At 40.9% G+C, this 13,649-nt stretch overlaps 1 protein-coding gene and 1 long non-coding RNA gene across 3 annotated transcripts in view; both read left to right on the forward strand.

Annotated features, from left to right (window-relative positions):
* The window catches only part of LOC147151341 (uncharacterized), a 54,736-nt gene that overhangs the window by 1,131 nt on the left and 39,956 nt on the right, over positions 1 to 13,649 (forward strand). The gene's annotated exons all lie outside the window — the stretch shown is intronic.
* Positions 8,528 to 10,855, forward strand: sox3 (SRY-box transcription factor 3). Its single transcript, XM_086017256.1, has one exon. The coding sequence runs from the start codon at positions 8,760 to 8,762 to the stop codon at positions 9,756 to 9,758; it is 999 nt and encodes a 332-aa protein (XP_085873382.1). The 5' UTR covers positions 8,528 to 8,759; the 3' UTR covers positions 9,759 to 10,855.

Here is a 13,649-nt window from a genome sequence, read left to right on the forward strand (position 1 = left end):
AAAGCGGGTGGATTATTCTGCTTCATTCATCTTCCACAAACCCAATATTACTCTGAAGACAGTGTTCAGACTAGTGGGGCCACTTAGAATATATTATTGCAAAGATCATTTTGGACTTTACTTGCGCTTTATGTTCACACCCAACGTCTGGCACCTCCACGGGCACCCGTGTTGTCCTCCAGCTCACCTCTCGCGGCTCAAGCGGGCGCAAGGTGACCAGTTTCCTCCTCGGGCCATCCATTATCTTGTCAACACGGCCCACCTCCCGCAAGCCGCTGAGCTCTAATGAAATGTGCCATAATCGGCGCGCTCATCTCACCACGCTCAAGGTAATTAATATATTTAGAGGGCGATGGCTAACTCTTAATTAAATTAGGCCTCCCTTTTAATGAGACCTTGACTGGGGCCCAAATGGATGAGCGCTATCGGCTTCATCAAGAGCCTGGCTGGCGTGCAACACACGTTTGCCATTTCGGCTCCATTACACATCACGGCACAATGTGATTTATAAAGCTTGTTTGTTTCTTTATTGGGGGGGGGGTTAATAAATTACCTCCTCTAATTAAGAAGCTAACCCACTTTGGAGTTCCCCAAAAGGCCAACATTGTCCCGTAATCAGAGTGGAAAACATCACATCATCATTTTAGAGGAGAGTGCAGATAACAACCGAGTGGCATTAATCATGCCCCCCCCCCCAAAAAAGCTGTGCTTAATTAATGAATTAAAGTTGCATTGCACATTAATTGTGCATTTTGACAATATTATCTTAAACTAATGAATTTGACAAAGAGTCTGTTTAATTTTTTTTTTTTTTATATAAACGAGGCGAGATTAGTGGGATCTCAATTATGGGCTAAAACAAAAGAAGGGCTGCTTTGCTTGAGGCCACAGCTGAAAGTGACGACTTGGCACTTTCTTCCAAACAAGAAGCGCAAAAAAAAAAAAAAAAAAAAAAAAAACGCAAAAAGTTCCTTTTGTTTTTGGGGAGAAAGTGAACATGGCAACGATTCAAAAGATACACAGGAAATAATGAGCGAGGTAATTAGCCCGTAATGGTTTTGAAACTGATTGTCGTCAAGAGGTGCTTGATAGTGTCATTCACTGGCAGACGCTTGCTTGCTTTCACTTTTAATCCTGTGGATGCTTGTCATTTTTTTTTCTTTTTATCAGATTGCATCTGGTGCTGGTTGTGATTGTGAAAAACAAACGCCAGCTATCGGAATAAATTCGTCAAAATGAAAAGAAGCCGAGAAGTCGTGATGGTGTGGCAAAAACGTAGGCAGACAATATAATTGCACTCAGTCATATACTCTTTATCCTCTGCGAAGATCAACAACTATTAGTGCGGCACTAATAAGCTGAGAGGAGTTGACATGTATCGGTGAACAGTATATCCGCCAGTTTGTCTTATACTGCCTCCAGGTGGCGAAGGCGGCCACAAAACAGGAGTGCGTTTCTGCTGGAACTAGTGTAAATGTGGCGGGAACATAAACAGTTCCCAGGACTGTTTCAAACCTCCTCCTCAATATTGTCCTATAAGTACACAAATCCCTGCCATGGATTTTAACTGATTCAAAATCCCCCCATGACACTTAAAAGACCAATGGGAGGGAATTTGTGCACATGTGGTGGCTACACAGACAGTTCACGAGACCATTTCAAACTCCCCTCTGAGAACACACTTATTACATGTCTTGGGCTCTTTGACTGTTTTAAGATTCCCTCAAAGACCGACAGGTGCGTGTTGTACAGGAACCTGCGCAAATGTGGTGGGAACACAGACAGTTCTCAGTCCTGTTTTCAAACTCCCCTGTCAACAACTGACCCATGAAAATACACAAACTGTATGCGCCCTATTTCAAGGTTCCCCCGTGACCCTTAAAAGAGCAGCAGATCCACGTTTCCGCGGGAACCGACAGTATGAAAATGTGGCGAGACCACAGACAGTTCTCTGGACTGTCTCAAACGTCCCGTGAACACACACGTTAAACATACCCCTCATTACCTCATATCATTTATATTCTTCTTTTGTCACATTTGTGTAAAAAGCCAAAGAAATAGCACAACAAGTGAGTTAATCCTTGACCCGAGGTCATGTGAAAGATTCCACAAAAGTCTTGCGCTTGACTTCGGAAGTGGCGTAAAGTGGAATTATGAATCGTCCCACCTCCCTGCACAAACACAAAAAGGTGCCACTTTTGTGTGCTAAACAAGAGTGCAACTCAGGGGCTCAGAAGCACAAGCACATTGCGCCTCAATTTCTGCCTCATCGCCAGCCAATCCACTGTGGCCGTGTCATTTCAGTGTTTTATTTTTCCATTTAACGCGCCATCTAGCAAATGTTTGAATGCCAGCCTTTCTCCTAATCTGGCCACAGCCAATTGTCTCGGAAAAGACCTTGAGGAGCAAAAATAATCATGAAGGAATGCCTGCGCTGATGTCCTCTCGTCTTCTTTTTTAGCCTCATTACACAATCAGCACCTCGATTAGCGCACAAGTCTTACTACTATGCACTTTAGGTATTTATATTCATTACGTATATGTATTTTTGGATGTCCTTGATGTCCACCTTAAGGTCCATGAAGCGCACTGTTTGTACTCACAAGTACGACTATTCAGCGCACTAGAAGAACGACTGTCAGTTGTAGTGACGTTTTTTTGCCCCTCTGCTAAAGTAAAATTGGCCTAATAGTACGCAGTTCAATTTGACTTTTTTTATTCAAGCTCCACTAGTTTGCCCACTTGCAAGATTATTCAGGTGCTCTACTGGAATGACTCAGATGCACATCTTAACAAGCAATGTTTGTGCACTACTAGTGCCATTTTTTGCCTTCTATAGTACATAATTAATTTCAACTAGTAAACTACTGTGCTGCACTATTAACACTATAGGGCCAACTTGAAGGCACTAGTAGCCTTCTTATTAAGCATATACTTTGTAATAAATGGTCTCTCTCTCTCTCTCTCTCTCTCTCGGTCACACACACTCCATATATGTACACACACTCACAATCACACACACATGAACATGAATTTAAATGTTCATATTTGGGTGCAAACAAGTCTTTATTTGTGCATCCAATCGTTATTTCCTATAATGAAGTTTAGACTGTGTTTACACAATAGTATATATATTTTTTTATTATTTTTTTTATTTATCAAAATAAGGCGTGTTTACCGACAAAATGACATTTTGCAATAATTTATAGGTACACCTTTTTGAATGATCTCGAATGAAATGGCGATTTTGTGTTTCATGTTATCTACATGTAATTCGTTATTTCGTGCAGCAGTGACTAATATAACACGTATTGATGACGTGGGTGCATTGACACACACGTTATTAACCAATTTTCCTGATGTGTTTTGTGTGTGTGTGTGTGTGTGCTCCGTATCGCAACGTTTGTGGCTGTAATAGGTGGATTAATCAAATTAACACGAGCTTTAGTGAACTAAAGAGGTGATGATGACGTCCTGGCTTTTCTTGCACCAAATGAGCCGCGAAACTCTATATTTCCCCTTTTCCTCTTTTTTTTTTTTTAACCTGCTGCCTTTTTCGGCGTGCGCACAAAAGGAACAGCAGAGCGTGCGTAAACTGCAACTTAATTTGCATCCTTCCTTCTTCCCACCCGAAGAAAAAAAAAATCATGCAAATCTTAATGAGACACATTCCATTGTTGGTGCACTGTTCCGCTGTCATTGAAATGTCATTATTGCTTAATGACTTTTTCTTGCAAAAGGTCCGCATGCAGTCGCCGGCCTCAAACAAACAACAGAAACTTCCCTGGTGGTGCTTGTGAGGGGGCGTGTTCAATTCATGCTGTTTATTGTGCAATGGCGAGTTTTGATTATAACATTAATATGCATCTTATTGGGGGGTTGAAAAAATAATTAGCTCTCAATTAAAAAAAAAAAAAAAAAGATGAACGTAATTTCAGGATTATTTCAATGTTTCTTTATTAAAGCAGGAAAAACTGAGTAAAAACGCTGGCAAAAGATCCCCAAAATTGTAACCAAGAAAATTAATGGTGCTTAAAAAAGATACGACAATTAAAGTAAAATGACAGCAATGTAAAATTCTACCCTAATTAAAATATTACAATATAAACAATTATTGATTATTATAATGTTTGTTTGTCATGTTTGTAAAACTGGTCAAATCTAACTGGTAAAAAATAAATAGATAAGATTCACGTTATTTTTTTCCAATAAATTACAAATACATCAAAATCTACAAAGAGAAGTGCATAGGGATATCTTAAAAAACACAAAAATAATATTTTAAAACAATGACAGCAATGTAAATGTCATTCTCTTAATTTAAATACAAACAATTATTATGATAATTTAAATGATTATGTAGTATCATATAACTCATTCATTATATGACACCAGGTGAAAAGGAGATTAAAAACTGGCCTAGAAATGTTTTATTAAAAAATATATTAAAAACATATAAACCACACACAAAAAACCTATGTGTTTTTCAATGAAATTATTTTTCGGTGAAAAAAACAATATATATACGGTACACTCATCAAATCGAACATATTAATAGTGCTTAGGAAAAATCTCAAATGTATCATAATTGAGATCGAAAAATTAAATTCACATATAATAATAATAATAATAATAATAATAATAGGTAAAAAAAAAACCATCCAAATGTTGTATCAAATAAACGCATTGTATGAACATCTTTTATCTTACCAGCCTTAAGATATCAATATGATGATTGTAATTTTCCTTTGTGGACGCAGGCGAACTTGAGATGAACATAATGGAGTCAATCAATTCCAAACATGTGATGTGACGTATGTGCTGGGTGACATGAAATGCACGCTTTCACTTTGTTCCATTGGCGTCATTCAAAATTTCTTTGGAGGCGCCCGAAAAAGTGAATGCCCCCTTTTCGTCCTCTTCAAAAGCGTTTTATTTGCCTCAGACGCCATAATTCAAGCAACATTCCATCTTCATTTGGACCTCCTTCAACAATGTCATGCAAGCCTGCCCTCGTTTTACAAATGCAATCGAACATTTGCTTAAATGTGCGCGATATTTGTGATGCTGCCGTTTATATTTGGGCCGACTGCAAGCGCACCCCCGCCCGCCGTGACGTCATCCCCACTGCGCTGGTGGTCCCGAGTCGCTTAATGAGCAAATTAGCCGCACTGAGGCCCCTCATTAGCCAAAGGCCGGTTTACTAGTCCTGGCCTGGCCTGCCTGCGTGGTTTTCTCTGTCTGTCTATCTTGCGCTCTTGATGACATTTCCATAAGAAGATTACAAGCGGATCAGCACCGAGATGTGCGCACAGCAACAAAACCGTGCAGGCGCTAATTGCTGCTTACTTTTATTGGCCTCGCCTGATTTGTCAGGCGCCATTGAACAGGGAAATTAAACTGTTCAGTTACCCCCATCGAGGGGTCATTTTCTTTTTATATCAAGCCATTTCACTCTTTAGAAAGGCCAAGGTGAACATCATGTTTCGTCTACAAGCACCTACTCTTGCTTTTAAACACGATTGCTGTTGATCAATCAGGTTTTAAATCAGCCACCCAGTCTCAAACTAAAAAAATAAAATAAATAAAAAGCATCACTCTCCAAGTAGCACGGTGATGAACAGAATTTAAAAAAAAAAGAAACAGTAGGTAGTAGGTGAAACAAAACAGTATGCATTTAAGTATACATGCAGAAATATTTTACCTACTTAATTGTTTTAAATAAATACATAATAAATGTGAGTTTGTTGCACTCTCAAGTTAAAGACAACTGAACTGTACCAATTTCCCCCCACCTATCACTAGAGGGAGCCCACGTGCCACTAGTGGGAAAACACTTTGCCTGAAATGGATGGGGAGGTAACTTACTGTTGCTCTGCTCATGAACATTTCAATTCAATATTTTGGGTGGCAAACACATCTTTATTTGTGTTTCTCAAGGTTGTTATTTCTTATGAAAGAATTAATTAATGTCATAATTGAGTGTGATTAATAATGATTACATTTTGGTTGTTTTTATTTGCATGCTAAGTATCTTGCACAAATCAACTCAACACTATTAACAAAGCACTATTAAAAACAACTACATCCAAAACATAAATAAAAATTGAACGTAAAACTCAATAATAATGATAAATGACAACAATAACAGCAAATAATAGATTATGAATAAAATGTATTTTTAATAAAAATGCAATCTTTGCAAACATAGTTGGTGGCATCCAAGATGTGCTTGTCAAGCAAAATAATCCGCCTGCAGTTCCAGCAATGACCTGTTGGTGGTGTCCAAGTGCATCAAGTTGTGGTTACAGAGAGAAGAAGAATTGCATGCTCTCTTCAATAAACATAATTTTACAATTTGAGCAAATAGTAAAATTAGACTGTTCAAACAAAAATGTATTATGGCAAACTGTCCTTTCTCATGGTCGAGTATATTTTTTATAGCCTAATGTAGCATTTTATCAGCAAATTTAGTATGTCAATTGCAAAAAAAGCTCAAATTCTGTATAGCAAACTATCACTTCCCTGACCAACTGCATGATTTTTGTGAGTCAACATTTTAGGCGAACTTATGTGACAGATAAACTTTTGTCCTCAACCAATGCATTTGTGTATACCTACATTTTGTACATGTTGTCCAAAATGCCAATTTTTTTTTTATAGCAAACTAACATTTCAAGGCCACATATTATGTTTTTACATTTATATGCATTTACATTTTCATTTCATTTACGCTCATGCTGCGTTTTGTGAATAAATAATATTTTAACCGAAATAAAACCACTGTCCGGGAGACCAATTTCTTTTAGTGTACACCCTTAGAAATAAGCCACAAAGGGCTAAAATAACCCAAAATGGTTTGAAGTTAGTTCATTTTAAGGGTGTAGCATTTTTGTGGCTAGATAAAAGTTTTTGTTGTCTAACAATGTATGTTCATATTTTGTGACCAAAATGCCATTTCAAAGGAAAACTCACATTTTAAAAATTTACATTTTAATAGCCAATTATAACCTTTTGTAAATAAACACTGACTGAAGTGAAATAATGCATTTTGGGAAACTATCATTTTCGTGCTCATTTTTTTTCCACCAACCAATCCAATTTCCGTGCATAAATATTGTACTTTTTTTTATCTTAATTGCCATTTTTTTAAAGGCAAAGTAACATTTTAAGGCCACATATATGATTTGACCTATATGTGTTTACTTACATTTGTAGAGCCTAGCGTTTCTGAACACTCATTGTTTTATTTAAAAAAATATAGCATCTGTTTTTATAGTGAGAAAATATACTTTTTTTGCGTTACACAATTGCATTTTCAAGCACTTCCGTTGTATTTCAGTGAGATTCATTCGTTATTGTGAACAATACTAATCAGGTTTGGTCGTCGAAACTTATTTTTAGGCGAAACAAACCAGAATCAGAATCTTTCCCGTGACGCCGCAGGTGATGATGGCTCAAACAACCCCCCCCCCCCGTCTCCCACCCCCGCCGCCCCTTCTCCTCTTGATGGTCGAGTCCCAAGCGCTCATTAGCAGGTGCGAATGTTTTGGGGCTTCAGCTCGTTTTGGGGAAGTAGACACATGGTAATGTTACCCACGTCATTTTCATAACCATTAACACGCACGCACACGCACGCACACACAACTGTAGCCAAGTGGATCTCTTGAGGGAGTGGGGGGCGGTTGGGATTAGCAAGCATCCCACAGGCGAGGGGGGGGGGGGGGGAGAGAGATGGCCGCTCCCCTCCACAAGAGGTCGTTGATGTATTACAAGTTGTCACCTTAACGAGCAGCACGGGACTCTGTTTAGAACCGAATTTTGATCCGATTTAACAACAGCCAGCCACAAAACGGATTGTTTTCTCTCAGCCACGTTGTCATTTCTGATGCTCCATGAAGGCAACAACAAAAAGATGCAAAGTTTTAGTTTGTGATTGAAGCTAGTGAAGGCACCCAGGCGTGGATTTTACTGCAGAAAATACCAATTAAGATATTACATTATACTATAAAAAATAAATAAATAAAAATAAAATGACATTCATGGTAGCTCAATCTGCAGTGTCTTGTATTTTATACAGTAACCTATTTTTGACAACTTGGAATTATAGTTGTCTTAAAGTGATTATTTCCTGCACTTTTGGCACATTTGCCAAATTGTTACTTTTAATGGAATAATAGTTTTGGTCCACACTTTCCATTTTCCGCTGTGTTTAGCACTGTTAGTTTTATTATGCCATCAAATTTGCACAGCAGGCTTATTTGCTCAAAAAGAAAAAACAATACTTAACCTTTTTGGGCTTATTCTGACCAATTGTTATTTTCTGTAAATACATGCTCCAAATGACAATATTGGTATTAGAATTTGGGACTTCTGTTGTCATTTTGTAGTTTTTCCCAAGCTGTATTTGCAAAATGTTCAAAACTAGCTTAGTGGCCAACTTTTTTTTTTTTCAACCTTCTTGCGAGCAGCCCGGCGGGCTTTCTGATTGGCTGGCTCGCGGCTGGGGGAGGCTCGCTGTGATTGGCCGCCCTTGGCTCCATCACATGGTTCCCGGCCCCGGCCGAATAACACGCGGGGCTTGGCCAACAAGTTTGCACACTTGTGTAGCGAGCCGAGGAGCACCTGCAAGCCGACTTTTTTCCCTCCTCTTTCCGGAGACTAAAACTTCTCTTTGACTTTGGGCGCTCTTTGCCCAACTTTTGTTATTGTTGTTGTTGTTATTTGCCGCGAGAGCGCGCAGCCGTCCCGGGTCAGCCATGTACAACATGATGGAGACGGAGATCAAGTCCCCGCTGCCCCCCCCGCCCAACTCTGGCTCGGGTCCGGGCTCCAAGGGCGGCGGCGGCGGCGGCGGCGGCGGCGGCGGCGGCGGCGGCGGAGTGAGCGACCAGGAGCGCGTCAAGCGCCCCATGAACGCCTTCATGGTGTGGTCCCGGGGCCAGCGGCGTAAGATGGCCCAGGAGAACCCCAAGATGCACAACTCTGAAATCAGCAAGCGTCTGGGCGCCGACTGGAAGCTGCTGACGGACGCCGAGAAGCGGCCGTTCATCGACGAGGCCAAGCGGCTGCGCGCCATGCACATGAAGGAGCACCCAGACTACAAGTACCGGCCGCGCCGGAAGACCAAGACCCTTCTGAAGAAAGACAAGTACTCGCTGTCCGGCGGGCTCCTGGCGCCGGGGGGCGCGGCGGTGGCCAACCCGGTGCAGGTGGGCCAGCGGATGGACGGCTACGCGCACATGAACGGCTGGAGCAACGGCGCCTACTCGCTGATGCAGGAGCAGCTTGCCTACCCGCAGCACCACGGCATGAGCGGCCCGCAGATCCAGCAGATGCACCGCTACGACATGGCCTCGCTGCAGTACCCCATGATGAGCACGGCGCAGAGCTACATGAGCGCGGCCTCCACGTACAGCATGTCCCCGGCGGCGTACGGCACGCCGCAGGCCGCCGTGGTCAGCGCCGCCGCCGCCGCTGCCGCCGCCGGCGGGGCCGCGGGGAACCCCAACGCGCCCATGGTGGGCCTGGGCTCCATGTGCAAGAGCGAGCCCAGCTCGCCGCCGCCCGCCATCACGTCGCACTCCCAGCGGGCCTGCTTGGGGGACCTGAGGGACATGATCAGCATGTACCTGCCGCCCGGCGGGGACAGCGCGGAGCACTCGGCCCTGCAGGGCAGCCGGTTACACAGCGTGCACCCCCACTACCAGAGCGCCGGGACGGGCGTCAATGGGACCCTTCCGCTCACGCATATCTGAGTGAGAGCCGCACGCGCTCACTAGAAAATTCAGACTTTTTCCCAATTCAAAAACAGACAAAAAAAAAGTACTTGGATACTTGAACTCTGGTTGCTGTAAAGCGAGGGTGTCAAACTCGAGGCCTGGGGGCCACGTCCGGCCTGTAAAGCAAATAAAACATCGACTTGGATGCGTTTCATCTGCACCGAAATTGCATTTTCCTTCGTTGAACTGGTTTTACAAGCGTTTATTTCAACCAAATCTCTCCTTAACACGAAGCAAAAAATACACCCCTTTCAACTGCTGTGTTAAAAATAACCCAATATGGAGCAGTTTTAAGGGTGTACTTAAAAAAAACTGCTCATTTCAAATTTGATTTGCTAACTAAAAGCGGCAATTGTGTATATGTAAAAATATAATGAAGTGATGATACAGTTAAGTGGCCCGCAACAAAAGTGAGTTTGACACCCATGGCATCAATTTTCACACACGCAATATTTTTTTTTTGTTCTTGTGCCGTTTTGGACTGAGATTGAATCCACCAGAGTTTGCATTGCAAAGAAAGAAGAAAGGCAGTTTTTGTGATCATGACGAGTATAAGCAATCAAAGTGATGGAGAAGAATTGGACTTCTATATATTAAATAATGCCACATTTTCATCTGTGCGTGAAAAGGCAAGTGGCCTCGTGAAGAGGCTGGTTTATTTCAGACAAAAAATGTTTACACTTCATTTGTAGAATGTCAGCTGTCCAAACTTGTAGACCTCTTCCTTTTCTTTCCTCTCACCAAGCCCCCCGACCCCCACTTTTTTTTTTTTTTTTTAGTTCGAAATGAAATATTAAGACTGTGCTGGTCGCAAGCGCAAGTTTTATTTATAGTTCCCCCCTCCTCCTTTCTTAGATTTTGAACCCAATGTTTTGTCAAGTGGAAAATACATTCACATTTGTTTTGTACATTTCTGTGATGGTTTGTATTTTGTGTGTGTATGTGTTTTTGGCAGTGTCAAGCTCACTCGTTCTCCGGAGTGAAAACGTTTTTTTTTTATTTAAGCTGACGTTTCTACATATTTTAAGACCATACTCTATTCTCAAATGCCGAATAAATTTGTATGAAACACACATTTGAGACCCTTGTTTTTTATATTTGAATGTGAAAGGTGGACTGCGGATGACTTTTATTGTTCTACCACTAATATATTTTCACTTTACACCATTCATTTCACTAATAGCCAAAAACTTCTCATTTGTACTTGGGAACGATATTGTCATTTAACTACAAGACATTACAAACCTGCTACCTTTTCAATTGGTGTATTGTAATTACAAAAATATACGTTTACAACGCTAAGGATCAAGTTGTGAGTTGATAAGGCAATTTAGCCAAAGTCCGCTATAGAAAATTATAACTTTCATATCATTAGCCTAAAAGAATGAGTTCATAAGTCATTTTTAACTTACTGTCAGAGAATCCAAAAAAAAAAAATTTGCTAAAATATAATGTTTTTCTTTAGTCATCAATACGCAAATGTTGAATCAAGGCACCTGGACTTTTGATGAATTTGTTAACTTGTTTTTTTTTCTTGTTTTCCGAAATGTTCAAAAATGACTGAAGCAATCATGATTACATTTAAACTTCTAAAGTATCAGACAGCAGGCGCCTCTTAAAAAAATTGCCTATTAAAAGTGATAATTGACACAGACAGAATATGTCGTTTCTTGTGTAATCTTAATCTGCATATGTGCGCTTTTCAAGTCAATCAATAGAAATTGTGTGGCCTCTCCAGTCCCAAACATGACTTAAGTGTAGCTTTAAGGGTGGCAAGGCGGCCTGCTGTTGTCGTGTATTTTGGCATCAATGAGCGGCGGCCACCAAAGAGGTTTTGGGCGCATGCGGTGGCGTTCCCGCTGGCCTTCCCACACTCTCCTTTATGGGACGACTTGATCCACAAACTGAGCACAGCAGTCGGGATTAGCCCCCGCACACCTTTGTGGAGCGCAAGATTATCCGGACCTCCCTGCATTCACTGGCCTGAGTCGTTCTTAAGTCACCCAGTGTGCCAGCAGCCGCCCGCCACCTAATCACACTCTGCGTTTTCTTTTTTTTTTTGTTAGTAATTCAGCAGCTTCTCTCATCCTTTGCTCTTCAACATAATAAGTGTTTGGGTGTGAGCTGTGGTTTTATTTGTACGTGCAGAGTAATCATGAAAATGAAGCTCATTGGTGGGCGTTTTTGGCTACAATGCCGGATTTTGGCGTTGACCCTTACAGACTGTCAAACGTGTCCCGTTGTTGCATTAGACAGCAATAAATGTCATTCTTTCATACGGAAATTAGATGACCTTTCCTAAAGTGAACCAATCTTGAAACTTTGAAAGTGCAAATACTATAAATATATGTGTGTGTGTGTTTGTTTTAAAATAGTGGGGACAATGTTCAAGAGGGGGCTTGAAACAGTCTGAGAACTGTCTATGTTACCACCACATTTGCACCGGTTCCCACAGAAGCATGCACCAGGGTCAAGGGGGAATCTTGAATCAGTGAGAGAGTTCAAGTCATGCATATGTGTATTTGTATAAGACAGTGTTGAAATCAGATCGTGTTTGAACTTAAATGGATCAGATCCCGATCAAATCTTGTTTGACGTAACAGGAATCCGATTTGAATCAAATCTGATTTGACATTACAGGGACCAGATATGAATCGAATCTGGTTTGACATTACAGGGATCGGATTTGAATCAAATCAGGATTGAAATTGCAGGAATCAGATGCAAATCAAATCTTTTTTGACATTACAGGAATGGGACCCCAATAAAATCTGGTTTGATATTCCAGGTTCAGATTCAAATCAAATTTGAATTGATATTTTGGGTTCAGATGCCAAACAAAAATCTTGTTTGAAATTACAGGGTTCAGATACAAATTTATCTGCTTTGATGTACAGAGATCGGATCTAAATCAAATATAGATTAACAATGCAGGTTTCAGATTCCAATTAAATCTGCTTTAACATTACTGACATTGACATTAAAAAAAAAAAATTGTGTCATGCATACAATAGTATGCCCAGCCCGCATGGGTTTATAAAACACCAAACAATCAGGAAGACCTGGCACCAGTACCGAAAACAACAACAACAGTAGCAACAGAAATTGATGTCAAAAACGGTCTATTCTTTCCCAAGATTTAGACATAAAATTTGCGTTTGTAAAAACATCATAAGCAAAAGGCCATTTAATCTTTTCCTCTTCTAACCGATAGAGCATATCAGGGTTATGTCATTCAAGATTATTAACCACACACTCTCTTAGATCATCATAAAGTGTACAATATAAAAAAAAATCAAATTCACTTTCCACATCATTCAAACCACACATTTCACATCATCTGTTATCTTTGGGAAAATGACTAAATCGACCAGATTTAGGGCTCTATTTTGGTAGACAGTTGCCCATTCGCTTGGCGTAAAAACACACGCATCTTCATTTTGGTGCCGGGGCAAATTTAGTCTAATGTGTTTGGGACCACGATGCGCCTCAATGGGCACACGGCGTTACGCCGCCCCTGACGCACCTGTTACTTTGGTCACAGAAAGGAGACTGCGCTCATCTTAAATATGGATGCATCTCCATTTTCATGCAGGGGCCTGTCTACCTGAGTGTGTTTGTGAATTTGATAGACATTACATTCCCTTGCCACACCTGCCAATTTGGTGAGTAAAAGTCGACTATATTTTAGACTACCTAAAAGCAGGTCTAAATCGTGGTGCAGGTGGTGTAAGCATGCATTGAACCCTCTGAATCATTGTAAAAATGAACAAACAATTTAATAACACATCCTTTACCATCGCTAAACTATTAAAGGGGGGCGGGGGTGGTGGATTCACACACGGACATACGGTCGTGGTTGTAAAG

This window comes from Filicampus tigris, chromosome 2 (genome assembly GCF_054856515.1).
Source record: "Filicampus tigris isolate MCC_2025a chromosome 2, RoL_Ftig_1.0, whole genome shotgun sequence".
Lineage (NCBI taxonomy): Eukaryota > Metazoa > Chordata > Actinopteri > Syngnathiformes > Syngnathidae > Filicampus > Filicampus tigris.